The 27,026-nt window shown below is 55.1% G+C and overlaps 1 protein-coding gene across 1 annotated transcript; it reads right to left on the reverse strand.

Annotated features, from left to right (window-relative positions):
• Positions 1–5,840: 5,840 nt before the first annotated feature.
• On the reverse strand, positions 5,841–7,907 carry OLIG2 (oligodendrocyte transcription factor 2). The gene is made up of 2 exons (XM_064704593.1): positions 7,808–7,907; positions 5,841–7,545 (listed from the first exon to the last, which is right to left on the reverse strand). Exon 2 carries the CDS (start codon positions 7,506–7,508, stop codon positions 6,624–6,626), a length of 885 nt encoding a protein of 294 aa, XP_064560663.1. The 5' UTR covers positions 7,509–7,545; positions 7,808–7,907; the 3' UTR covers positions 5,841–6,623.
• Between the last annotated feature and the right edge of the window lie 19,119 nt (positions 7,908–27,026).

The raw sequence follows: 27,026 nt of genomic DNA on the forward strand, positions 1-27,026 counted from the left end.
TATGGAATATCAATATTTGAAAGCCAGGAGAATCAGGGAATGATGGAATATCAATATTCAAGTGCCAGGAGAATCAGGGAACTATGGAATACCAATATCAATATTCAAAGGCCAGGGGAATCAGGGAATTATGGAATATCAATATTGAGGTGCCAGGAGAGAATTATGGAATATCAATATCAATACTAAAAGGCCAGGGGAATCAGGGAATTATGGATTCAAAGGCCAGGGGAATCAGGGAGTTATGGAATATCAATATTCAATGCCGAGGAGAATAGGGAATTATGGAATATCAATATTCAAAGGCCAGGAGAATCAGGGAATTATGGAATATCAACATTCAGAGGCCAGGAGAATCAGGGAACTTTGGAATATCAATATTCAAAGGCCAGGGGAATCAGGGAATTATGGAATATCAATATTCAAGTGCCAGGAGAGAATTATGGAATATCAATATCAATATTCAAAGGCCAGGAGAATCAAGAAATATTATGGAATATTAATATTCAAAGGCCCAGAGAATCAGGGAATTATGGAATAACAATATTCAAGAGCTAAGAGAATCAGGGAATTATGGGATATCAATATCAATATTCAAACACCAGGAGAATCAGGGAATTATGGAATATTAATATCCAAAGCCAGGGGAATCAGGAAATTATGGAATATCAATATTCAAGTGCCAGGAGAGAATCAGGGAATATCAATATTCAAAGGCCAGGGGAATCAGGGAATTATGGAATACCAATATCAATATTCAAGGGCCAGAGGAATTGGGGAATTATGGAATATCAATATTCAAGGGCCAGGAGAATCAGGGAATTATGGAACATCGCAACTCACCAGATTCCAACTGCCAGCCCTGCACAGGACAGTCCCCAGATCCCACCAAGTCTGGAATTTTGGAGAGGTTTTTAAAAAAAGAACATTTTCCTTATGCTGGTTAAAGCCCAGCTGCATTCCTAATTTTCAGAATGAATAAAATATTCCTGGCACCAATTGATGATCCATGTTTGTACTCAATGGATCTCTGGACCAGCATTCACATGCTCACTTTCCTGTCAGGAGACAGCCCTTGAGTGAAGGACCTGCTGGAGTCTCCTGATTCCAACACATTTTCCAGCAGAATGCTTTTCCAGATGAAAGTGCCAAGATATTTTTATTTAATTCTTCTTAATCTTAATCTTTTCCTTATCATAACTTCTGATAATAAATCACTTTGTTTCATGGACACCTCATAAAATTCCATGGAAGATTCTCCTCAGTTCTGAGCATGGAAAAGAATTTGTGTTTTTATTCTGGTGTGGTCTGGGGTATTCTCACTTTGTGTTGCTCTGTAATGTAAACTCCACATCTCTATGACTTTAAAGAGTGGGCAAATTTCCACAGGTGTTTTCCAGAGTATTTGGAAAATACTTGAGAGAGGTTTATGGATGAGTCTGATCCATGTAATGCTGCAGTTCCTTGTTGATCCAGTATTTAAGGCTGGATTCTTCCTAATAATGAACTTTGGGAGTTCTGACACTGACCCGGAGGGACTGGAGCACTTTGTGCCCTTTAAAAGCAGAGATGGGGCTGGCAGAGCCTCGTGGCCCCACTGCCATCACCAGTCACTGCCTCCCCTTAACAATTTTGGGCAGAAATACAAAAATATGAAATGTCTACAGTGGCAAATTCAGTTTGGATGACCTGTGATGCCCAGAGAGGGCCTTACAGAGCCCTGGGATCGCTCCCAGCCTGGCTGTGAGGAGGGAAAGGGCTCTCAGGAGTGAGGTTTGGGAAAACCTTCCTCCCCACCTAAACCTTCCATGGAAACCAGGCTTGCAGGAATGCCTGGAGGGAGCTGGGAGCTCCTGGGGATGGTAGTGCCAGTGGCAGGATGAGCAGCAATGGCCAGGAACTAAAACACAACAATTGCAGCCCAGCCTGAGGCAGAACTTCCTTCCCTGGAGGGGCAGAGCCCTGGAACAGCTGCCCAGGGAGGGGCTGGAGTCTCTGGAGACATCCCAAACCCCCTGGGCACGTTCCTGTGTCCCTGCTGCAGTGACCCTGCCTGGGCAGGGCTGGGCTGGGTGGGCTCAGAGCTCCCTCACCGCCCAAACTTCTGAGATTTCATGGTAGCTCTGGAGAATCCATGCCTCAGCTGCACCTGAGCATTTGGGTGGTGCTGAGTCCCCTGGAGCTCCCTGTCCCACACAGGATGGAAAAGCCACAACCAGGGACAGCCCCACAGCTGCCCTGGCACTGCAGGAGCTGCTGGCGTCCTCTGGGGCTGCTGGCTCCTGTCACAGCTGCGTCCCCTGGGCCATCAGACAGGACACAGGACAGCAGCCCATCCCCTCTGGGACAGCACACAGGACACCAGCCCATCCTCTCTGGAAGGGTAAGAACCAGAGCAGTGGAACAGGAGCCCAGGATTGGCCCTGCCAGGGCTGTGCCATGGGGTCCCAGCAGTGACCCTGGTCCCTGTCCCACCCAGCACCCTGGCCCTGCCCTGGGCACACTGCAGGGATGTCCAGGGGCATTTTGGCCCTGGAATGTCAGCGTGGGGAGGCTCTCAGGAGCTGAGTGGGACCTGTGAGCCTCACCCTGCCAAGGGCTCCTGGACAGAGGTTGGAGCTAAAACAGAGCCTTGTTTTAATGGGAAGGATTGGTTTCAGGAAGGTCTTGAGGGGGCTGTGGGTGCTCATTCTGAACACTCATCCCAGGGAAAGGAGAGGGATCCTACAGCCCTGTGCAGGGGCTCTGGCAGCTCTCATCCCATCCCATCCCATCCCATCCCATCCCATCCCATCCCATCCCATCCCATCCCATCCCATCCCATCCCATCCCATCCCATCCCACTCCATTATCCCATCCCATCCCGTGGAGGTGAGATATGGACAACCTTCCCTTCCTCTTGGGTTTCCTGGATGCCTTTTGGTCTCTGCCTACAATGTGCTATTGAATCATGGAATGGTTTGGGTTGGAGGGACCTCAGAGCCCACCCAGTGCCACCCCTGCCATGGCAGGGACACCTCCCACTGTCCCCAGTGTCCAGCCTGGCCTTGGGCACTGCCAGGGATGCAGGGGCAGCCCCAGCTGCTCTGGGCACCCTGTGCCAGGGAACAATTCCTCATTGCCAATATTGAACCTGAATTTCCCCATCTCTGTTTCCCCCCTTGCTCCCTGTGCTGTCACTGGTGAGCTCTGCCCGCCCCTCTCTCCCTTCTGGGCCTGGGCTCGGTGGGGAACAGAGGAAGAAAAAGGAAAGAGAGAGAAGGGGAAGGCGGGGAAGGAGGGAAAGAGAAGGGGAGAGCAGGGAGGAGGTCGGGGAAAGAGGAAGGAGAGGAGCGAGGGGGTGAGGAGGGAGCGGGGATGTGCGGGCAGGGCCTTCCTGCTCCTGTCGGGACAGGTCGCGATAGACCCGGGAGCGCCTAAAACCCCGGAGGAGGAGGGTGGAGGGAGGGGTCCCTGGGGGTCCCAGCCGGTGCCCAGTGCAGGAGCCCCGCGGAGCAGATGGAGCCCCCCCGCCGTAACCTTACCCGGCTGCGGGGCCTTCCCTGGGCCGGGGGAACATATGGGGAGCTCTGGGGGGGCCGCAGGACGGCCGGGCTCAATCGCAGGGAGCTGTGGTGGGGGGTTCGGGGAGCACAGGCGGTGCCCGGCACGGCTCGGTGCCAGCCCCGGTACCAGCCCCGGTACCAACCCCGGTACCAGCCCCGGTACCAGCCCCGGTACCAGCCCCGGTGCCAGCCCCGGGTGTCCCCCAGTCCCGGGGCAGATGCGCGGCCTCGGCCTGGCGGGCAGGGGGGATTTGGGGCCGGGGCGATGCTGCCCTCGCTTCTTTCGGCCCCCGCAGCACAGCCGTGTCCCCGATGTCTCCGATGTCCCCCGCAGCAGAACCGTGTCCCCAATGTCCCCCCTGCCCGTCGGGGCTCCCCGGGGCCACCTGTTAGCGACAGGGCCAGGCCCCTCCGGGGGCGAAGCGGGCAGGCAGACGAGCAGGATTTACCGGCTTCTGGCCACTGCCGACTTTTGCATCTGTCAGGGTGCTAATTATTGCCTTTAATAGAGACAAAGAACAGCTCCTAATGATGCTCCCTCTAATTCTCACCTGCTCCTGCCCTTCCTCCGCAGCAGCGCTCCCTCGCCGGAGCTCCGCTAATTGGGAAAGCTGCTCTGCTCATCGCGGCCTCCCCGCGGACGGGGGTGCGGGGGTGTCTGGCACCGATACCGGGGCTGCGGGAGCCGAACCCGGGGGGCTGCAGGAGCCAAACCCGGGGGGCTGCGGGAGCCGAACCGGCCCGGGGGGCTCCGTCCCCGACGCCGCTCCCCACCGTGCCCGGGCACCGCTGCCCCTCCCGGCCCCGGCCGGCCCTGGCACAGCTCAGCCTGGCACAAGGCTCCGGTGCCGGGCACCGTCCCCAGGCGCTGGCGGACACCTGCCCGCTCCTTGTCTGGGCTTTCTCCCGCGGCGGGAGAGCAGCAGGGTGGCACCGAGCCCACACCTGGGGCGGCCCCTAAAGCCGGGGGCACCCCCGAACCGGGGAAGGCACCTGGGCCACCAGCGCCGTGTGTGCCCTGGGCTGTGTCTGTGCCAGCGCCGTGCTGGCCAAAGGCTGCGGGAAGGGAAAGGGGAATCTCCGCGGGGCTGGGGCATCGCCATCACCATCACAGTGTTCGGGGTGCGGGACACTCTCTGCAGCCCCCTCCGCTCTCCTGGAGGGGCTGGCAAGGGAGGGAAGGGAGGAAGGAGCGGGCCCAGCCCCGCAGGAACCCCGGGAGCCGCCGCAGCCCGCGGGGAGCCAGCCCGGCCCGGCCGCCCGGGACCGCTCGGTTTGCAGGAAAAACCCAAACCAAACAAGGAATCCCCTGGGTCCGGCCCTGTTCTCATTCCCCGCCGGTGTCTGCGCTCTCCAAACCCCACCCCGAGCAGTCAGAATGGTGAATAATTGTGTATTTCTGCGGGTGCAGCCCGAAATATGGAAATCGATGTGCTGCCGTTTGTGGGGCAGGGACATGGGGACCTCACCGTGGGACCCTCAGCCCGCCCCGAGCCCCCCGAGCTCCTTTTCCCCAGAAACCCCGGAGCCCCCTCCTCGGGGTGTGCGGAATATCTCCTGCCCCAGCACCTGCACCCAGAACTGCCGAAACCTCCCCGGGCCACAGACCCCAGCGGCTTCGGGAGGGGAAAAATGAGGGGTTGTCCCCCAATAATTCCCTTTTGCGTGGATTTTCGTTGGGTGGGTTTTTAGTTGAAGGTCAGACGCGCAGACGCCGTGGCAGGGAGAGAACTCCCCAGCGCCAAGCTGGATGGTTCCTCTCGCCGAATTAATATGTAATTAATATTTCGCTTTTGCCAAGCGCTGCATTCGACAGACGGACATTTTCACGTTACGGACGCGGTACCGCTCGGTTCTTCCTCGCCGAGGTCATTCTAAATGGAATAAAGGAGGAAGGGAAAAAAACCAACAAAAAAAGCCCCAAACCCAACCCTCAAACCGTTTCGATTCGCCAGCGAGGCAAACTGACAAAAAACTTCGCGAAAGTCAAGGATGCGCCTAAAATATTCCCATCCCTTCCCCGTCTGTCTCCGCCTCCTCAGAACAGCGAGGAAGAGGAAAAGGACATTTATTTAAAATGCTTTTCTTTTTATTTTCTTTTTTTTTACATTTTTTATTTTTATTTATTTAAAATTTCAACAGTGGATCACTTTTTTCTTTTTTTTTCTTTTCTTTTCTTTTTTTTTTTTTTGCAACCAAACAAGTAATAAATATTATTTAGCAACTTTTTTTTCTTTTTCTTTTTTGTTTGTTTTTTTGTTTTTTTTTACAAAAATAAACAGATGATAAAATCTCTGCAAGGGGCAGCGATAAGAAAAGTTGTTATTTCAGAAACAAGCCCAAGTTCTCAGTATTGCAACACGGACAGCGTGAAAGTTCCTACACAGAAAGAGCATTAAAGAGTTCAAACTTTGTTAAAGGTGGCAGGAACGTAAAGAAAAACCGAAACAAACGTGTTATACGCTTAAAAGTAACACAACCCACCAAACCCCAAAACCCAAATGAAGGAAATCAAGGCAAACCGACCCCTTTTTCACTCATGAGGCTGACACAGAACAAGTGCACGGACGGGAAGCTCAGGCAGAGCGGACTGGCGTCGTTATCGGTCTATTTACAAACCCCGCACCGGAGGGAGAACCGGCGCCGCCCCGGGGGGAGCGGGGCAGACCCCGCAGTCCCGGAGCCCCCCGGGACGGGCAATCCGGGGGATGCGAGCCGGGGGCGGCTCGGAAGGCTCCGAGTGTAGAAACGGGACCGGGAAGGGGAGGGAAGGAGCGCAGGAACGAATAACCGAGCCAAAGCCCCTCCTCAGTTCTGGTTCCTCCGGTAGCGGCGAGCCCCGGCTCCGCCGCCCTCCCCCGCTCCGGAGTCCGCGGCAGCGTCGGGAAATTGAAATCACGGGAGGTGCGCGAGGTTTACCGTGCCGGGGGGTTCCCCCGCGTTCGGGGAGCTGGGCACGCCCGGGCCGGCTCCGTCCCCGTCCCCTCCCGCCGCCCCTCCGGCGGCCCCGGGAGCGGAGCGGGGCGGCCCCGCTGCCGTCTGTAGGTCCTGGCGGCGCCGGGGCGCGGCGGGAGGGACTCATTTGGTGTCGGTGGCCAGTCTGGGCAGGCTGGCCGTGCCCATGCCGGAGACGTGGTGGTGCGGCGGGGCCGACACCTGGCACATGCTGCAGGGGCACGGCATCCCGCCCCAGTGCTGGAAGCCGCTGCCCAGCGGGGCGGCGGCGGCGGCGGCGGCGGCCGAGGGCGACTTGAGGAGCCCGTGCGGGGGCCGGATGGAGCTGACGGCCGAGAGGCCGGAGCCGGGCAGGGAGGCGCTGGACACGGCGGCGGGGGGCAGGATGGGGTGGTGCACGGGGTGCGAGGCCGGGTGGCCCGGGTGGCCGGGCAGCGGCGCCGAGTGCGCGCCCATGCCGCCGGGGCAGGCGGCGGGGTGGAAGCCGGCGTGGTGGCCGCCGTAGATCTCGCTGACCAGGCGCTTCATCTCCTCCAGGGAGTTGGTGAGCATGAGGATGTAGTTGCGCGCCAGGAGCAGCGTGGCGATCTTGGAGAGCTTGCGCACCGACGGGCCGTGCGCGTAGGGCATCACCTCCCGCAGCCCGTCCATGGCGATGTTCAGGTCGTGCATCCGCTTGCGCTCCCGGCTGTTGATCTTCAGCCGCAGCTGCTGCAGCTCCGGCTCCGTCATCTGCTTCTTGTCCTTCTTGGAGGAGGAGGAGGAGGACGACGAGGAGGACGACGAGGAGGACTTGAAGCCCAGCTTGTCCACCACCACCACCCCCGCAGCGCTCATGGCGCTGCGCAGCTCGGCGCTCAGCTCCGGCGGCGAGTCGCTCTGCGTGGAGCTGGACACGGTGCCGCCCGTGAAGCCCCCGCCGCTGCCTTTATTCCTGGCCGTGAGGAAGAGGTCATCGGGCTCCGGGGAGGACGGGCGGCTGGAAACCAGGCTGGCGTCCGAGTCCATGGCCCGGCGGGCGGGGCGGCGGCGCGCACCGGGCAGCCTGCGGGGAGGGGAGAGAGCCCGAGGGCGGCCCCGCGTCAGCGCTCGCCGGGGCACCGCGCCCGCCCCGTCGGCACAGGAGCCACGGCCCCGGCGGGACCTCGCCTCGCCGGGGGCGGCTCCCGCCCCGTCCCGTCCCGTCCCGTCCCTCCCGTGGCTCCGGGGCTCGGCTCCGCGCGGGGCCGCGGGCGCGGGGGGCACTCACTCGCTCACTCACTCACTCACTCGCTCGCTCACTCCTCACTCACTCACTCCTCACTCACCGTGGCGAGCGGCGCCGGGACGGGCGAGCACCGTGGCAGCAGCAGCGCGCACCTTGCGGCGGAGCCGCGGCCGCTTTATATCCGCGCCGGGGAGGAACGATGTCAGCGGCGGGAGGGCGGGGGGCTGCGCCAATCCGCGGCGGCGGCGGGGGCACGGCTGATGTCACCGGGGCCGCTCGGGCTCCGCGGGGCGGGGGGCGCCGGCCCGAGCGGCGCGGGGAGCCCGGCGGGGGGGGCGCGGCGGGGGGGAGGGACTTTTGTCAAATCCATAATAAAACGCAACAATGACAGCGCCGGGAACAGCTGTTGGGGGGGCGGGACGGGAACGGGAACGGGGACGGAGACCGGGACGGGACCAAGCGGCCCCCGGCACGTCGGTGCTGCCCGGTGCCCGGCCCGTCCGCCGGCACGCAGCGGGCAGCGCTTCCCTGCCCGGTGCCCCCTCCTGCCCCGAGCCGCGGCGTTATTCCCCCGTCAAGCGGTGCAAGGAGAGGCGCAGAAAAGAGCGGTTTCGGCCTCTCCGTTCCCCACGAGCGAATCGCCCCGAGCATCCCACGGCTCCAGCCCCGCAGAGACCCGGAGAGTTCTTGGAGCGGCCGCGTTAAATCTGCCCCAAAAAAGCCTTCGGCGAGAAGGGAGCGGGAGAGGGGAGAGAAAGAAAGAAAGAGTAAAAGACGTTAACAAACGAACAAAAAATGACCTTCCGAAATGCCTCCCTCCTTGCTGCGCCGCTCGCCCGGCTCCGGGAGTCCCCTGGCCCCGGCAGCTCCGCGCAACAGGGTCGGAGCTTCCTCGCACTGGGGTAAATCCCCCGGCCGCCCCCTCCCCGCCGCCCCCCCGGCCCCTTTGCCTTTGTTGTATTATTTTTACACCCGTGTGTTTCCCAGCTGGCCCGGCAAGCCTCAACCATCCGTTAAATATGTATTTAAAACGTTAAGAAGTGAAGCGTGGAAATGTGTTTGCCAACGGTTGCGGGGATGATCCGTAACAGGTCAATTAGGAAAATCTGTCCCCGCGACAGCCGGGCCCGCCGCCCGGCGTGTGTCCGTGTGTCCGTGTGTCCCGCTGCCGCCCACCGGGGGCGCGGGGCGGGCAGGGGGGACCCCCGAGGCTGGGGCTGAGCCCCGGGGGTGCGGAGCGGGACGGGAGCGGAGCTGGGCAAAGTTTGGGTTATTTTGTGGGGAGCGGCAGCCGCAGCCGGGCGCTGCCTTCTCCTGGCGGCTCCGAGAAAACAGGGCAACAGCGAGCACAACGAATTCAGCCCCGGAGCCGCTCCCGGCCCCCGGCAGCGCCCGGCAGGAGGGGGAACGGGCCCCGGGCAGGCCGGGAGGGGCGGCGGGTGTGGGCATCGCCCCCAGGGCAGCGAGGAAAACGCCGCAGCTCTCGCCTGCTGCCCGCCAGGGCTCCACAATTTCCCTTCCTAAGGGCTGGGACCTTTCCTTCTCCTAAGACGAAGCTGTCAAACGCATGGGGGTCCCGGATTCCCGCGGGGTCCGCCAGGCTCAGCCCCGGGAGCGGCGGAGCTCCAGCAGCGGGCCCGGCCCTGCAGCCCCCGCGGCCCGGGCAGGAACAGCCCGGGAGCCCCCGGCGGCTGGAGAGGGGCCCTGGAGCTGAGCTGGGGGGCACCTGCCCGAGGGGGCAGCGGGGAACGGCGGGGAACAGCCCCCGGCCATGGCCCGGACAGCGGGGTGGACAGAGGGCAGGGATGGACAGAGGGCAGGGATGGACAGAGGGCGGGAGTGCCGGGGAGCAGCTGGAGCTCGGGGCCTCGGGCATCACCCTGGCATCACCGTGGCATCACCCCGTCCTGAGGCCGTTCTGGCACTACCCTGGGGGCCCGGGAGGGAGAAATGGGCAGCGGGCTGGCTCCTTTTCCTTACTTTTTCCTTTCCCCTCCCCCTTCGCTTTCCTCTTTTCCTTCCCCTTCCTTTTCTCCTTTTCCTTTCTCTTTTCTCCTTTTCGTTCCCCCCTTTTAACTTTTTCTTTTTCCTTTTCTTCTCTTTTCCGTTTTTTCTCGTTTCTTTTTTTCCCCTTTTTTGTTTTTTGTTTTTTTTTTTTTTTTTTTTCTCTCGTTTCTTTTTATTTTCCTCTCCCCCCTGCAGAGAGGAAACCCCTCTCCAAGCCCTCAGCAGAAATCTCGGGATCTGAGTCCCTGAGGGAGCAATGTCCTTGGTGACCACTGTCTGTCCGTCTGGACACGAGCTCTGTCCCGCCCGCAGCCCGCGGGGCCGGGATTGGGATCGGGATCGGGATCGGGATCGGGATCGGGATCGGGACTGGGATCGGGATCGGGATCGGGACTGGGAGCGGGATCGGGATCGGGATGGGGATCGGGATCGGGATGGGGAGAGGGAGCAGGAGCGGGATGGGGAGCGGGATCGGGATCGGGAGCGGGATCGGGACCGGGATCGGGATCGGGATCGGGAGCGGGATCGGGACCGGGATCGGGACCGGGATCGGGATCAGGACCGGGATCAGGACCGGGACCGGGCCCGCCCAGCGCTGCTCTGCGGTCCTTTCAGGGGGGTGCGAGGGAGAGGGGACGGTCCCTGCCGTGAGGTGACACATGAGATGTCGCACCTCCCCCTCGCGGAGCCGCCGCCGCCCCTCGCTGGCGCATCCCGGGAAGCGGCCCCGAGGGTTCCCAGAGGAGCCCTTCACCCGAACTTGATTTTGACACTAAAATGTGGAGCGGAGCCCATTTGCCGCCCTATGAATATGTATTATTTTTTTTAATAGCGTCTGTAGACAACTAAGGCATGAATGAAGGCAATCAGGGAACATGATGAAGTGATAACTTAATAAAAACCAGACTACTGCTCTCGTGCTGGAAATCGCTTGGAATGTCACGGGGTTATTCCTGCATGGGGATCATTGCCCGTGACCCCCCAGCCCCAGGGATGCCCTCGGCCCCGCTGGAGCTGCCCCGCTCGGGCCGGGAGGAACCCGAGGCACCCGAGGGACCGAGGCCGGGCTGGAAGCGGTTCGGGAAGTCAGACCTCTGGGAGTCAGAGCTGTCTGTGCCCATCTGCGCTCCAGAGGCTCGGGGAGCTCCCAGTTCAGACCGGGATCCTCTGGGGTCACCCCAAACCCCTCCGGAGCGCAGAGCTGCGAGGAGAGGAGCGCAGGAGGGCAGATACCACAGACATCAGGGGGGTGAGGGCACAGTGACGGAGAGAGAAACTCCAGCAGTCAGGTCTGGCCCCTTTTCCTCGTTGTTTCCCTTTTTTCTTTGCATTAATTTCCTTCTGGCTGCGTCTCCATCAGGTACAGATGCATTTTGCAGTTCGGATTTGCAGGTGCAGCCCAGCCCTGGTGCAGCTCCACCTGCCCAATTAACACGTTTGATACCTGCGGGCTCCGGGAAGGAAACTCGCTTTCTCCGAGCGGGGCAGGCGCTGTTCCTCCCTCGGGGCTCTCCCTTTTTCCAGCGCCGCGTTTGTTTGTGTTCACACTCGCTCCGTGCAAGCGCTGCAGACACACGCGCCTTGCCAAAATCGCAGCATGCCTTCCCATTCAGGCAGAGACGGGAAAAGCTTCTCATCTTCACAGGAGTCACCCAGAGGGAAGCCTCAGAAATACCAGAGCTGATGTTTGTGATATCTGCAGGATTGAAAACATGCGGGAAATTGGCCATCTCCTGCTCTCATTCAGCGGGGAAAAAAACCTTTTTCATTTATAAACTTGTGACACTCAAGAGCCCGCTGTCAGCGAGAACACAATAATTAAATTGCTATTTGAAAGGCAGGCCGGATCCCGGGTCTGGTGTCTGTCAGGTTCAGGTCCCTCCCAGGCAGGGCCATCACTGGAACCAGCCTCACACCCCGGGATTGACGGGAATGATTTGGGATGGTTCACCTGCAGAGGAGAAGCTTTGGGCTGAGCTCAGGGCGGCCTTGCAGGGCCTGGAGGAGCCCCAGGAAAGCTGGAGAGAGACAATTGCCAGGGGATGCAGGGACAGCACACAGGGAATGGCTTTAAGCTGAAGGAAGGCAGGGTTAAACGGGATCTTGGCAATGAGGAATTGTTCCCTGGCAGGGTGGGCAGGGCTGGGATGGAATTCCCAGAGCACTGGCAGCCATTCCCTGGGTGCTGTCCCTCCATCCTTGTCCCCAGTCCCTCTGCAGCTCTGCTGGAGCCCCTGCAGGCCCTGCCAGGGGCTCTGAGCTCTCCCTGCAGCTTCTCCTCCCCAGGTGAGCACCCCCAGCTCTCCCAGCCTGGCTGCAGACGGGCTCCAGCTCTTGGGGCATCCACAGCACCCCATGGACCCATTCTGTGCCTTTCTTTCCATGAAATGCAGCATAAGTTTCCAGTTCTCATTTAAGTTTCCTGATCAACGTTTTCAGAACCCTTTGTCACACTTGTGTCACTCTTATACTCCCCTTCTTCCCTTTTAAACTTCCCATGGCTTGAGTTTGGCTGGGAGCTCCTTAAAAATGAGCCAGCCCTGGCAAAGCTTTAGTGCTGAGATAACCCAAATCCGTGGGTGTGTTTTGCTTCCCTGCTATCACTCACTGGAAATCAGTTTTCCCTCAGGTTATCTCTTTGTCCTGTCCCTACCGTCTGCTCATAAGGAAAACACCTCCAAACTCCTGAAGCTACAGGTGAGTGCAGCTGTCTGACCGAGCCCTGGGGGTTTGCTTGTTGTGGGAATGGTCCCTCAGCCAGAGGGGTTGGTGCCCTCAGGGAGGGTTTGATGGGGAGGGAACAGGGGTTGGGCTTGTGTGGAAACACTCCCTGGCCATGGCTTTGCACTGCCAGCCTTGTGGGAGGTCCTTGGGCTGGAGAAGTTGGAATTGAAGAATGTCCTGAGCTGGAGGGACCCCCAGGGACCCCCCAGTGCCAGCCCTGCCCTGCCCAGAGCCCACCAAGCCCAGCCTGGGCATCCCTGGCAGCGCTGGCCAAAGGCTCCTGGAGCTGTGGCAGCCTCGGGGCCGTGCCCATTCCCTGGGCAGCCTGGGCAGTGCCAGCACCCTGTGGGCAAGAACCTTTCCCTGCTGTGCAGCCTGAGCTGGCCTGGCCCGGCCCCAGGCGCTCCCTGGCGCTGTCCCTGTCCCAGAGCAGAGCTCGGAGCTGTCCCTGCGCTGCCCCTCGGGAGGAGCTGCAGCCCCGGGGAGCTCTGAGCTCAGGCTGCTCCAGCCTGGGCTGCCCAGGGCACCTCGGGGCCCTCCTGACCCTGCCCCAGCCCCGTGCCCCTGCTCTGGGCCCTTTCCAGCAGCTTCTGATCTCTCATTGGCACAGCCAGAGCTGGCCCAGCACTGGGGGTGAGGCTGCCCCAGCCCAGAGCAGAGTGGGACAATCCCTCCCACCAGGTTGTCACAGATTTGTTTATGAATATGGTAAAAGCCCTCCCCAGAAGGCTGGAAAGCCAGAGTCTCTATCAGAGGTTTCCCGAGGTTTCTCCTCGGTGTTCTGGCAGTTTTGGGGGGCCGGAGTCGGGGCTGGCAGTGCCAGGGGAGCAGCTGAGGGAGGCCCTGGCAGTGAGCAGGCCCAGCCCTGGCAGTGAGCAGTGAACAAACCCAGCCCTGGCAGTGAACAAACCCAGCCCTGGCAGTGAGCAGGCCCAGCCCTGGCAGTGAGCAGGCCCAGCCCTGGCAGTGAACAAACCCCAGCCCTGGCAGTGAGCAGACCCAGCCCTGGCAGTGAACAAACCCAGCCCTGGCAGTGAGCAGACCCAGCCCTGGCAGTGAGCAGGCCCAGCCCTGGCAGTGAACAGGCCCAGCCCTGGCAGTGAACAAACCCAGCTTTAGCAGTGAACAAACCCAGCCCTGGCAGTGAACAAACCCAGCCCTGGCAGTGAACAAACCCAGCTTTAGCAGTGAACAGACCCAGCCCTGGCAGTGAACAAACCCAGCTTTAGCAGTGAACAAACCCAGCCCTGGCAGTGAACAAACCCAGCCCTGGCAGTGAGCAGTGAACAAACCCAGCCCTGGCAGTGAGCAGGCCCAGCCCTGGCAGTGAGCAGGCCCAGCCCTGGCAGTGAACAAACCCAGCCCTGGCAGTGAACAGACCCAGCCCTGGCAGTGAGCACACCCAGCTTTAGCAGTGAACAAACCCAGCCCTGGCAGTGAACAGACCCAGCCCTGGCAGTGAGCAGTGAACAAACCCAGCCCTGGCAGTGAGCAGGCCCAGCCCTGGCAGTGAACAAACCCAGCCCTGGCAGTGAGCAGGCCCAGCCCTGGCAGTGAACAAACCCAGCCCTGGCAGTGAGCAGACCCAGCCCTGGCAGTGAGCAGGCCCCGGCCCTGGCAGTGAACAGGCCCAGCCCTGGCAGTGAACAAACCCAGCTTTAGCAGTGAACAGACCCAGCCCTGGCAGTGAGCACACCCAGCTTTAGCAGTGAACAAACCCAGCTTTAGCAGTGAACAGACCCAGCCCTGGCAGTGAACAGACCCAGCCCTGGCAGTGAACCATCCCAGCCCCACCAGAGGACAGTCCCCGTCCCCAGCAGTCCCCCCGGCCGCCGTGTCAAAGGTTGCCGCAGTGTCCCCCCCGCCCTCGGGGTGCCTTTGTTCGGCTCGGTGGCCCCAGCAGATGGCCCAAAACCCGCACCCCGGCCGGCAAAGAGGGACCACATGTGACGAACCGTGGATGTCTCATTAGCACACGGGGCGGGGGGGCTGGGGAGGGGAGCAAGGATGAGAAAAAAAAGATAAAAAGAATACACAAAGACATTTACATATTTACATTGTTTCTCCCTCATTTCCAATTCTCCTTTCGCTGGAGTGGCAGTGGGCTCGCTTTTCTCCTTCTGTTTGTGTGTTTACTTGTGCTAAATAGATTATGATAATCAGGCACATAAATGCATGCAACTGTTATTATGGCATTTTAATCACAGAGGTTTTCACTGGAAGCCTTCATTAGAATTCTCATAATCTCACTTGTTAGTGTAACAAACAGTAATAAATGCCAAGGAACTGGGATTAAGTCAGAGACATTCAGACATTAAAGGAGGAATATGGAAATGTTGTCAAATCTCCGCATTATTTATTGAAATGTCACACAAACAGTTCAGGTCTTTCAATATCTCTCTCATTAGAAGGAGAGGCTGCGCGGCCACCTGAAGGCAGCAATTACATTTTTAGGGCGTGCTGCAGCCATATGGCCCTGCTCGACTCTTCCCAACTTTCCCGGGCTGCTTTAAAGCCTGCGGTTCCTCAGCCCCACCCCGGAGCTGAATTTGGGTGAGGGGCAGGCTCAGGGGGGCTGGGTGTGCCAAGGGAAGGTGCCCAGAGCAGCTGGGGCTGCCCCTGCATCCCTGGCAGTGCCCAAGGCCAGGCTGGACACTGGGGACAGTGGGAGGTGTCCCTGCCATGGCAGGGGTGGCACTGGGTGGGATTTGGGGTCCCTCCCACCCAAACCATTCTGGAATACCACTATTCCATGCAGGTGCCATCCGGCTTTCCTGTGCCTCTAGGATGTCTGCAGGGCCATGCCCACTGCACCCCTGGCTGGTCCTGGGGGCTCCTCCAGCCCAGCCAGGGTTGTCCCTGCCCTGGCCAGGATTGTCACCGTCCCTGGCCAGGTTTGTCACCGTCCCTGGCCAGGTTTGTCCCCGCTGCTCCTTCCAGCCCCTGGCAGGGGAGGGGATCCGGCAGCCCCAGGGATCTGCCCCCAGCGCTGCTCCTGTGCATGGGTGTGAGGAGGAGGAGGAGGAAGAGTGGGATGGGGCTTGGGCTTGGCTTTGCCACCGCCTTTTCAGCCGTGACCCCTCGGGGCAGCCCTGGCAGAGCTGCGGGAACGGGGAGTGCTGAGCTGGGCCGGGCTGGGCCGGGCCGGGCTTGTCTGGGCTGAGCTGAGCTCCCGAACCGGACCGGGCTCTCCGGACCGGGCACTGCCGGCAGCGGAGCTCAGCCTCCGGAGCCGCTCTTTGCGGGCGGCTCGGCAAAGCCAGCCCAGCCCGCCCATGAATGTTCGTGAATGCTCGTGAACATTCCCCGAGCCCTCCCCAGCCTCCCGCCCCTCCCCGGGCCCTGGGGAGGGGGCTCGGGGCTGGCCCCCCACGGGAAGCGCTGGGGTTTCCACGGAGGTTTGGGTCCCCCCTCCTTCTCCTTTTTTTATAAGAACCAGGAGGAAAATTGAATATAAATCCCAGCCAGGTTCAGCTGGGCTGTCCCATTTCCCGCGTTTGGCTTGGGGTGGGGTGGCCTCGGGGCCCTCGCAGGTGTGGGACAGAGAACAGGTGAATTTTCCTCTTTTTCTGCCTTCAAACAGGTGAATTTCCCTCTTTTTCTGCCTTCAGCCACGCAGTGAGAGTAAGTTTTGCAGGAAGAGGTAAAACCATCCCATAGCAAATCTTGCTGCCCCAAGGGAGGTTTAATCAAACCTGTCCTGGAAGGGAAGTTTGGTTTCCCTTTCCAGAGAGAAGCCCCGTTTTAGAGGAGGCACCAGATCGTGCTTTATCAAATGAAACCCCACAGCAGCTCCTGTGCAGGCAGGAACTGCCCTTGGTGTGTGTGAGGGAGGCAAATCCACGTGGCACAAGGAAACAGCAACACCAGAGGCGTTCTCCAGGGAGAGGTGCACTGGAAATGCTGCACACAGCAGGATTCCAAAGCTGGATCAAATCCAGAGGATTCCAAACACCAGCAGATTCCCAGCAAGATCCAAATCCAGCAGGATTCTCAAGCTGGATTCAAATCCAGCAGGATCCACACCCAGCAGGATCCAGACCCAGCAGGATTCTCAGGCTGGATCCACACCCAGAAGAATCCAAACCCAGAACCCAGCAGGATTCCCAGGTTGGATTACCAGGCCCAGCAGGATCCACACCCAGCAGGATTCCCAGATGGATTCAGACCCAGCAGGATTCCCAGATGGATCACACCCAGCAGTCCAGGATCCACACCCAGCAGGCAGACAAGGACTGACTCACATCCCAAGTTTGCATCCCTGGGATCTGCAGCTCCATCCTCTCTGCCTCCCTCCCCAAATGTTGGGATTGATGCTCCCTCGGGCCTCTCTGGCACCGCTTCACCCCTCTCATCCCCCTGCATCTGAGGGCTGATATTCCTGCAGCCCCAGGAGTTTTTTAGGATTTTTCCAGGCTGTCCCTCTCTCCCCTTGCCCTGCCAAGGATCTGTTTGTGCCACCAGCCTCTGGCTGTGTGCCCCAGCTCTGTTTCAGGGGGGATCCGTGCTGGAATGTCCCCAATTCCCACCTGTAGGAATTTGCCTCTTGTTGATGGACAGACAAAACTCTCCTTTGCCCTTTTAAAAAGGAAATAAACCCACAAGTTCCTCTCTTTGATTAAATAAAAAAGGCATCTCACAGGACTTGAGGGACTTCACCTCAAAGTTAAGGATGGGTAATTTCACAGGAGGCAAAAAGTCCCACCTGGGCAATTTACTAGAAAAAGAACAAATAAACAATGGCTTTTGTGAGGTGTTTTACCAAAAGCAAAAAAAGCTCTTGCACCTAAATAATTTTTTTCTCTATAAAAAGTTTGTTATTTTGTCTGTTATTAAACCTTTTGTTTCCAACACTGCAACAAAAGCCATCCTGCTGATTTTATGACTCCAAAAGTAGCTGAGCTATCTTAGGTGTGAAATAGACCTCCAAGAGCTTATCAGGCCTGGCTCAAAAAGGCTCCTGTTTCTCCCACTGAATTCCCAGAGGATCCTCCCGAGCTGAGGAGCTCCAGAGGGATTTTCCTCTCTTGGCAGGGGTTTATGTGCCTGCTGTGAGGAAAAACCAGGGGGAGATTCCTCCCTTTTGGTGAGGCTGTGGCAGAGTTTGATCTTTCAGGACAGGCTGCATTATTACTCTGGGTTCCCTGTGCTGTTTCCCCTGTGAGGATTGGCTGGAGCTGCTCTCCTGCCCGAGCATCCCTGACCCCTCCCCAGTGTGCCTGCGCTTCCAGGCACATCTGGAACAGCTGGAAGGCAATGGAAATGCCGGGAATAGCAAGGCTGCTTTTAAATCCCGCAGGGAGCCTCCTCCTGGCCCTGGCTGTGAGCGAGCTCCTGAGGCTGCCCCTGAGCTGAGCGACCTCCAAAACCACCTCAGAGGGGCTGCAGGGCTCCTTGCCTCTCGGGGGTCTCTGCTGCTCACAGTGGAAAGTTGGAAAGTCTTTTTTCTTAGCTCCGTGCTCGAAGAAGGAGTCAGAGCTCTTCATTTCTCATTCTCAAGGTTGTTGATTGTTCCTTATCTATAAACTTCTTTCTCCTGTGCAGCTGAGGTTCACTCAGCAAGACAGCCCGAGGCACTCTGCCTGCCCCCAGGGCAGTGTTGTCTTTTTACACTAAAAATTATACTAAAAACTACTTGTCCAGTATTTACAATTCCTTCCCAATACTTATCACCTGTGTTAGACAGTGAGCTTCTACTCTAAACCAATCTAAAACTGCCACCATCACAGCAGAAGATGGAGGCCAAGAAGAAGAAGGAGAAAGGCTGGACATGCTCAGATCCCTCCATCTTGCCCCTTGAACCCCTTTCTAAAAACTCCAAAATATATTTTTCACCCTGTGATAAATTCACTATCATTCTACTTAAACTGTTGTGGCTTGTAATTCTTCATCTAAGGTTGGTAACTTGCTCCATGGGTCACAATCAAACCCACAGGGGCATCTTGGGCTCTGTGCCAGGGTCTCTGAGCCCCCTGGCAGGGTCTGGGCTGCTCAGGACAGACAGAGGGATGTCCTGGGTTCTGACACTTCCAGAACCTCAGCACGGCCAAGCTCTGCCCTTTGTGGCCACCTCAGTGTCGGGAGCCCGGCCTGGAGCTGGGGATGGAGCAGGGAAACCAGGAGGGCTTGGGAGGAGCCACAGGAGAGGCTCAGGCTGAGGGACTGAGAGGGGGAATTTGGGGAGGAATCAGAATCGTCAGAGAATCCCAGCCTGGTTTGGGCTGGAGAGAGAAAAACAAGCAGGGTGGGACTGCCTGGGCTGAAGCTGGGATGGGACAATGAACTGCAAGGTGCAAATGGAGCAGAACTGATCCCAGGGACAGAGCCCATGCCCGGCCGTGCATTTTGGGGCCGTTTTGGTTCATCTTGGGTGCAGCCCTGGCTGGGCTCTGGTGCTGCCCAAGGTGCATCCATGGAGGAGATGCTGTGAATGAATCCCTGCTTTATTCTGGAGCTCTGCCCAATCTCTGCTCCGGCTCAGCCTTCCCAAGCCCGGTTTTTCTGTAATTCTGGATTCCTGCAGCCCGGGGCTGGCTCCGCTGTTCTCCCTGCTGGAGAGCTCTCGCCTTTCCCTTTTTCCCTGCCTCTCCCTCTCTGTTCCCGGTTTTCTTGGCCTTCCTGGGTGGTGCTGAAGTTGTGATGTCTTGAATACCAATAGTGAAGCTGAACATATGTGAACCTTTCCTAATCCTGCTAATCTTCCTTCAAAAACCTTTCTGAAAGTGGAGGCAACATCCAGATTTAAAAAAGAAGGGAAAAAAAAAGGGGAAAAAAAAGAAAAAGAAGAAAAAAAAAGCTCCTGAGCATTTTAATGACAAATAATCTTTGTACAGGGGGAGGGGGGCTCTGCCTCAGCTGGAGATGGAGCTTATGAACTACAGCAGGTAGAAATAACTGCTGTATTACCTCATGTAATCTCCGCTATTCAGGGTCAGATTAGGCCTGAATGCGAGCCCAAGGAGACTTCTCTTGTCAAGCGGGGACTTTGTCCCCAGCACGGCTATTAGGCGCTAATTAGTTGTGACACAGAATTACCCGCAGCACAATGGCCACCGCAGCCTTACAAGTCCTTTGAAAGGGCTCGGAGGAGCTCAACGGATGCTACTTTAATTTTCGGGTTCTGCTCGGAGGTGGGGATGGTTCCTTGCGCGGCTCCCTCCCGACCCAAGGGCGCTGGGACCTGCGGGGTTCGGTTCGGTTCGGTTCGGTTCGGCCGCTCCGGGCCGGGCACCGGGGCAGGAGGGAGGAGGTGGCAGCTCCTCCTTGGGTCCCATTGACACCTGAGTCCAGGGCACCTGTGACCGTGTTTGGGGGAAGAGACAAGGATCTGATTCCGTGTTTCAGAAGGCTTGATATATTATTTTATCATATATATTATATTATATTATATTATATTATATTATATTATATTATATTATATTATATTATATTATATTATATTATATTATATTATATTATATTATATTATATTATATTATATTATTATATGTATCTATCTGAAAGAATAGAAGAAAGGATTTCAAACTATCTCAAAGAATAGAAGAAAGCTAGACTTCTGATGAAATCCTAAGAATAGAAAAAGAAGGAATGAATAACAAAGGCTTGTGTCTTGGACAGAGTCCGAGCCAGCTGGGCTGTGATTGGCCATTAATTAGAAACAACCACATGAGACCAATCACAGATGCACCTGTTGCATTCCACAGCAGCAGATAATCATTGTTTACATTTTGTTCCTGAGGTCTCTCAGCTTCTCAGGAGAAAAAATGCTAAGGAAAGGATTTTCCATAAAAGATGTTTATGACAGGGACCCGATGGGATTGGTCACTGCCGAACCGGGACCAGCTGGGGATGCCCTGTGAGGCTGACCCAGAGCAGAGGCTGGACAGAGCTCCAGAATAAAGCAGGGATTTATTCACAGCATCTCCTCCATGGATGCAGCTTGGGCAGCACCAGAGCCCAGCCAGGGCTGCACCCAAGATGAACCAAAATGGCCCCAAAATGCACGGCCGGGCACGGGCTCTGTCCCTGGGATCAGTTCTGCTCCATTTGCACCTTGCAGTTCATTGTCCCATTCCAGCTTCAGCCCAGGCAGTCCCACCCTGCTTGTTTTTCTGTGACCAACGGGCCATGGCCAGCCCCGCCAGGCACCCACAGGCTGAACCCAGGGAAATCCCATTCCCCCCTTGATGAGGTCTCTGGTGTCCAGATGACCCCGAGGTGTTGCAAAGTCTCTTTTACCCAGCCCCGAGACCGAAGAAGTTAGGATTCCTTGGCTCTGGTCCTCAAGGTTGTTTATTTTCTGTTATCTATCACATTCTTTCTCTGACCTGTGAGATCTGTCCAGCAGGTCAGTTTGTGGCACCCTGACCACCCTTGGGGTGGTGTTGGCTTTTTATACTAAAATCTACATGTACTGTATTTACAATAACTTTCCAACACCTATCACCTATGTTAGACAGTCTGTCTCTACTCTAAACCAATCCAAAAGTGCCACCATCACAGCAGGAAATGGAGGGCAAGAAGAAGGAGAAGAAAGACAGGATATGCCCAGATTTGTCCATCTTGCCTCCTGAACCCCCATTCTAAATCCCCAAAATTCTACTTTTTCACCCAGTGATAAATTCACTGTCATTCTACTCGAACTCTTGTGGCCTGTAACTCCTCACACAAGGTTGGGAATTGTTTCCATGGGCTAAAATCAAAGGCACAGGTGTTTGTGACTCCATGCCAGGGTCTCTGAGCCCCCTGGCAGGGTCTGGAGCCATCCAGGGCAAAGGAATTTCTTGGGTTCTGACACCACTTCCCCAGTCCCACCCCACAGGCTGAGCCCCCGGGGAAATCTCCTTCCCACCTCACCAGTCCCAGCACAGCTGCTTCCCCCATATGGGGACAGCCCTGAGCAAGGGGGAAACCCATCCCATCCCATCCCATCCCATCCCATCCCATCCCATCCCATCCCATCCCATCCCATCCCATCCCATTATCCCATCTCATCCCTTATGCCCTTCACCGAACTCAGCTCTACCCACTCCATCCCGGGTCCCTCTCCAGTTCAGGAAACTGTACCCATCCATCGCTTCCCAGTTTCGCTCCCAGTGCCTGGGGGTCTGGGTGCCTGTGGCAGTGAACGGAGCTGGAAGAGGCTGCGGACATCCTGGCGTGCTGTGGGGGCTGCAATCCCTCAAGGCAGGAGGGCTGTGACACCCTGAGGGGCTGCCAGTGGCTGCAGAATCCCTGAGGGGCTGGGAAGGAGGGCTGGAGAACCCAGGAGCTGGAAGGGGCTGCAGAATCCCTGGGGGAGCTGGAAGGGGCTGCAGAATCCCTGAGGGAGCTGGAAGGGGCTGCAGAATCCCTGAGGAGCTGGAAGGGGCTGCAGAATCCCTGAGGAGCTGGAAGGGGCTGGGGCTGGAGCAAAGGAGGCTCAGGGGCCCTCGTGGCTCTGCACAAGGCCCTGCCAGGAGGGCACAGCCGGGGGGGTCGGGCTCTGCTGCCAGGGAACAGGGACAGGCTGGACATTGGCAATGAGGAATTGTTCCCTGGCAGGGTGGGCAGGTCCTGGATCCCTGGCAGTCCCAAGACCAGACTGGATTTTGGATTTTGGAGCACCTGGGTCTGTGGAAGCTGCTCCTGCCATGGAATGAGCTCTGGGGTCCCTCCCAGCCCAGCCCATTCTGGGGTTCTGGGGTTCCATCCCTCACTTTTGTGCTGATCCCCCCAAAAGACAAGGACCTGAACCCTGCCAGGGCTCACACAGGGGCTCTGCTCTCCAAGATGACGAAATATTTTCCTTTTTCCATTAGGAATTATTTTCCATTCGAGTCCAGCACGGGTCCCTGTGCCTGCCCCTAATCTCCTGACTGCAGTGGGACCCAGCACCCCCAGCTCCTCTCCTCTGGCTCCTGCCCCTCTCCCCTGGTTCCTGCCCCTCTCCCTTGGTTCCTGCCCCTCTCCACCCTGGGATTGCTCCCACAGGGCCCTCGGAGCTCTTTGCAGCAGGGAGACAAATTGGACCAGGCAGGGAAATGCAAACCAAAATTCCAGCGTTTATTACCCTTCCCTTGCTGCAGAGCACCTCCTTCCCAAAAATATTCCTGTGGGTTTCAAAGGGAAATGAAACCTCTTGAAAGGGAGAGGAACAAACCCAGCAATCTGCCTGGGCACTCAGCGCTGTAATTTGTTAATTTTTCCCCAGTAAATGAGTTAAAGTCAGCACCTTTGATGTAAGCATGTGGTAATGGGAGATTATTATTTTTCCTTAGGTACCATTTTCACAAAATAGCTGAACCTCAGTTTTAATGAGGAGTAGAGCTTTAATGTTTCTGTAGAGAGACAAAATGTGTTTTAAATATTTTGCGTTTTATTTATTTTTATTTTATTTTATTTTTACTTTATTTTTATTTTAATTATTTTATTTTATTTTATTTTATTTTATTTTATTTTATTTTATTTTATTTTATTTTATTTTATATATAAAAAGTTATAATCCGTGTTCCCCTTTTCTAGCAGTTGGAAAGCCTTAGAATCAAACACCAATCATTTCTCAGGAGTTGGGGATCCTAATTCCTGTACTTTGTCACCCTTGGGGAAGAGCTGTGTCACCTCCAGAGACTGCAGAGTAAACCCTGTGAGATTTCCTCGTGCCTTACACCGAGGTGCTGTGTCCTGACTGTCAGCACACACTCACAAGTTTTTCAGTAGTTAGCAGTAAGTATTCTTTAATATTTTTTATTATAGTACTCTTTATTTTATAGTGTAGTATTCTTTATTTTACTATAGTATTTTTAAAATTCTTTATAGTATAAATACAATATAGTATAATGTAATAGAATATAGATTTAATAAAGCAAGTGTTCAACATTCTGAAGCCTTAGAATCAAACACCAATCACTTCCCAGGAGTTGGGGGTCCTAATTTCTGTACTTTGTCACCCTTGGGGAAGGGCTGTGTCACCTCCAGAGACTGCAGAGTAAACCCTGTGAGATTTCCTCGTGCCTTACACCGAGGTGCAGCTCAGCTCTCCTGGGCTGTGGGGGCTGAAAACCCCTCGGGCCATGGGGGCTGTGGGGTTTCATCACTAAAATTCACCATGGGCAGGGGCTGGAGGGCCCCCCCAGCTCCCAGCCCCTCTTGGGGGGCACGAACGTGGGCTTGGAGCTCGAGTGTCCCCTGTCCTTGTCCTCTGTCCTTGTCCCCAGCCCCTCTCGGGTGCCTGGGGCAGGCTCAGCCCCCATCAGCAGGTGCTAAACACATCACGGGTGCAGCCAGAATTGGTGGATCCACCCTCAAAGGTTCGGCTGATTTATTTTTGCTATAAAGCCATTTCTTCGGAGCGATCCGAAATTGATTTCAGGCTCGTTCCTGCTTGTCCCCATTTGGTTGTAATTTGGGATGTCAAGGAAATGGTGCTGAAAGCAGAGGATGGGCGGCTCTGAAAAGGGATTATCTGTCCCATCTGGGCAGAAGATGCTGCAGGGGGGAGGAGGGAGAGGAGAAATTTGGGCTGGATGTGCTTGCACATGTGCAGGGACAGGCAGGAGTGGCTTCCAAGGAAAAGGGAAATAAAAGAGAATTCTGAGTTCCCCAAAACCATCCCGTGAGTCAGGAGCATCCCTGGGCAGGGAGGGGAAAGCAGGCAGGACCTGCTGGGCTCTGCTTTAGAATCCAACAAGGCCTTTTCTGAGGACCCAAAGGGAAAAAACAGAAAATAAAGAGGGAAAACAAAGGACAAGGAAGAGGGAAAATAAAGTGGGAAACAGGAAAAGACTTGGTGAATTTTAGTGTTCGCTGGAATGGGCAGTTGCAGGTTTCTCTTATTTTTCCTTCTTTCTTTCTTGGTTTCTGTGCCAATGGTAGAAAAATTTCTTGGTAGGAAATTTTTTCAGGAGTGAATATGGATCAAATTTCTCTCTCCTCACAGAAGTCATTGTAGAATCTCTCCCACACAGAGTGACAGACACTTCAGCCTGGCCCGTGTCCCCGTGTGCATTTTGGACACTCTGTGCAGCTGGGGCAGCTTTGTCACCCGGGTTTGTCACACCTGGGAGCTGCCCTGTCCTCTGCAGTGCCTCCTAAAATGGGGCATTTATTGCAAGCTGGGCACTAGGAGAGAATAATTCAAGGAAATGATAATATTTGCTTTCAAGGAAATGGTAATATTTGTTACAGCAGCTTGAGGAGCCCGCTGGGAGGCTCAGGTGGGGCTCACCTGGTGTGGTGTGGTGTGAGGGTCCCCAGGATGGGGTGAGAGATGAGAATTGGCTCCAAGACCTCAGAAGGCTGATAAAATAAAATAAAATAAAATAAAATAAAATAAAATATAATATAATATAATATAATATAATATAATATAATATAATACTATATTACACTATATTATACTATACTATAATACACTACAACACATTATATTATAGTAAACCCCTTCCCCTCTGAATTATTATAATTTTGCTCTTGGTTTACTGTTATCTTGGTTTGAATGCCAGGTGTCTGTAAGGAAGGCAGAAGCCTCCCCTGAAATGGAAAATGTAAACCCCCTCCCTCTGAATTATTATAATTTTGAAATCAAGGGGGTCTCAGGCAAAGATATGGGAATAGGAATAACAGTTCTTTATAATGATATAAAATGAAATAGAATAGAATAGAATAGAATAGAATAGAATAGAATAGAATAGAATAGAATAGAATAGAATGAAATAAAATAAAATAAAATAAAATAAAATAAAATAAAATATAAAATAAAATAAAAAAAAAATAAAATAAAATAAAATAAAAAATAAAATAAAATAAAATAAAATAAAATAAAATAAAATAAAATAAAATAAAATAAAATAAAAATGCAGTAACACAAAGCATCACTGCCAGAGTGAGACCATGCCCTGTCCCCTGTGTGTCAGGGGGTGTCCCAGCCCCATCCATGGGGGCTCAGCCCTCCTGCAGTGCCAGCTGTGGCTCTGCTGCAGCAGGGATCCTGCACAAGGCGGGAGTTTTCCTCTGCAGCTCCAGGGCTGTTGGTCCCTTGAGCCCAAACCCTCGTGGGAGCATCGCTGGCATTGCCAGCACCAATTCCTCTGCCTTCCCTTTCCCACCTTGCCAGCCCCGCAGGGAAAAGCTGGACAGGTTTTCCAGAAAAATCTGTTCCTTGGAATCCCCAGCAGTGGTGGCTCTTCCCTGGGGAACCTCAGCTCCATTCCCACCTCAGGGAGGAAATTCAGCTCCATTCCCACCTCTGGGAGGAAATTCAGATCCATTCCCACCTCAAGGAGGAAATTCAGCTCCATTCCCACTTTAGGGTGGAAATTCAGCTCAATTCTTGCTTCAGGGAGGAAATTCAGCTCTGTTCCCATTTCAGGGAGGAAATTCAGCTCCATTCCCACCTCAAGAAGGAAATTCAGCTCCATTCCACTTCAAGGAGGAAATTCAGCTCCATTCCCACTTCAAGGGGGAAATTCAGCTGCATTACCCTTTCAGAGAGGAAATTCAGCTCCATTCCCACTTTAGGGTGGAAATTCAGCTCAATTCCTGCTTCAAGGAGGAAATTCAGCTCCATTCCCACCTCAGGGAGGAACCTCAGCTCCTTTCCCACTTTAGAGAGGAAATTCAGCTCTGTTCCCATTTCAGGGAGGAAATTCAGCTCCATTCCCACCTCAAGAAGGAAATTCAGCTCCATTCCACTTCAGGGAGGAAATTCAGCTCCATTCCCACCTCAGGGAGGAAATCTGGGACCCTCTGGGCTTGTGTTTATTCCCGAGAAGGAGCTCAAACCCTCAGGCACCAGTTTGGCAGGGAGTTCATGCCAAAGGAGGATTTTCAAGGCTGCAGAGCCAGAGGAGAGATGGTCTTCCCAAAAAAGTTCCTCTGGCTTGGGTGACCCAAGGAAAGACCAAGCAAAACCTCCCAGAAGTTTTGTTAAAGGGTTGGAGCCTGTGAAAGTAAATGGGAAATAAAGAGAAAGTAAATGGACAGTAGATCTGAGCAATAATGGAAAATAAAGGGGTTGGCTGCTGGGAGGAGTTGTCTCTGTCTTGGCCTTGTATTTATCTTGGGAATATTGGAAATATTGTGTACATTGGGAATATTGTGTGTATTGGGAATGCTGTGTACATTGGGAACACTGTGTATATTGGGAATATTGTGTATATTGGGAATGTTGTGTATACTGGGAATGTTGTGTATATTGGGAATATTGGGAATGTTGTGTATATCGGAAATATTGGGAATATTGTGCATATTTGGATTATTCTGTACATTGGAAATACTGTGTGTATTGGGAATATTGTGTAATTGGAAATATTGTGTATATTTGGAATATTGAGTATATTGGGAATACTGTGTATATTGGGAATATTGTGTACATTGGGAATACTATGTATATTGGCAATACTGTGTATCCTGGGAATGTTGTGTATATTGGGAATATTGTGTGTATTGGGAATACTGTGTATATTGGCAATGTTGTGTATATTGAGAATACTATGTATATTGGGAATATTTTGTATATTGGGAATGTTGTGTACATTTGGAATATTGGGCATTCACCAAGAGGGATTTGTACCAAGGATGCTCAGCTTTAAATCTGGGTACAAAGAGAA

The sequence above is a fragment of the Zonotrichia leucophrys genome, chromosome 1 (genome assembly GCF_028769735.1).
Source record: "Zonotrichia leucophrys gambelii isolate GWCS_2022_RI chromosome 1, RI_Zleu_2.0, whole genome shotgun sequence".
Classification (NCBI taxonomy): Eukaryota; Metazoa; Chordata; class Aves; order Passeriformes; family Passerellidae; genus Zonotrichia; species Zonotrichia leucophrys.

What these genes read in the sequence shown, in the direction of transcription:
- OLIG2 (XM_064704593.1), bottom strand. Translation starts at nt 7,508, where the DNA reads ATGGACTCGGACGCCAGCCTGGTTTCCAGCCGCCCGTCCTCCCCGGAG.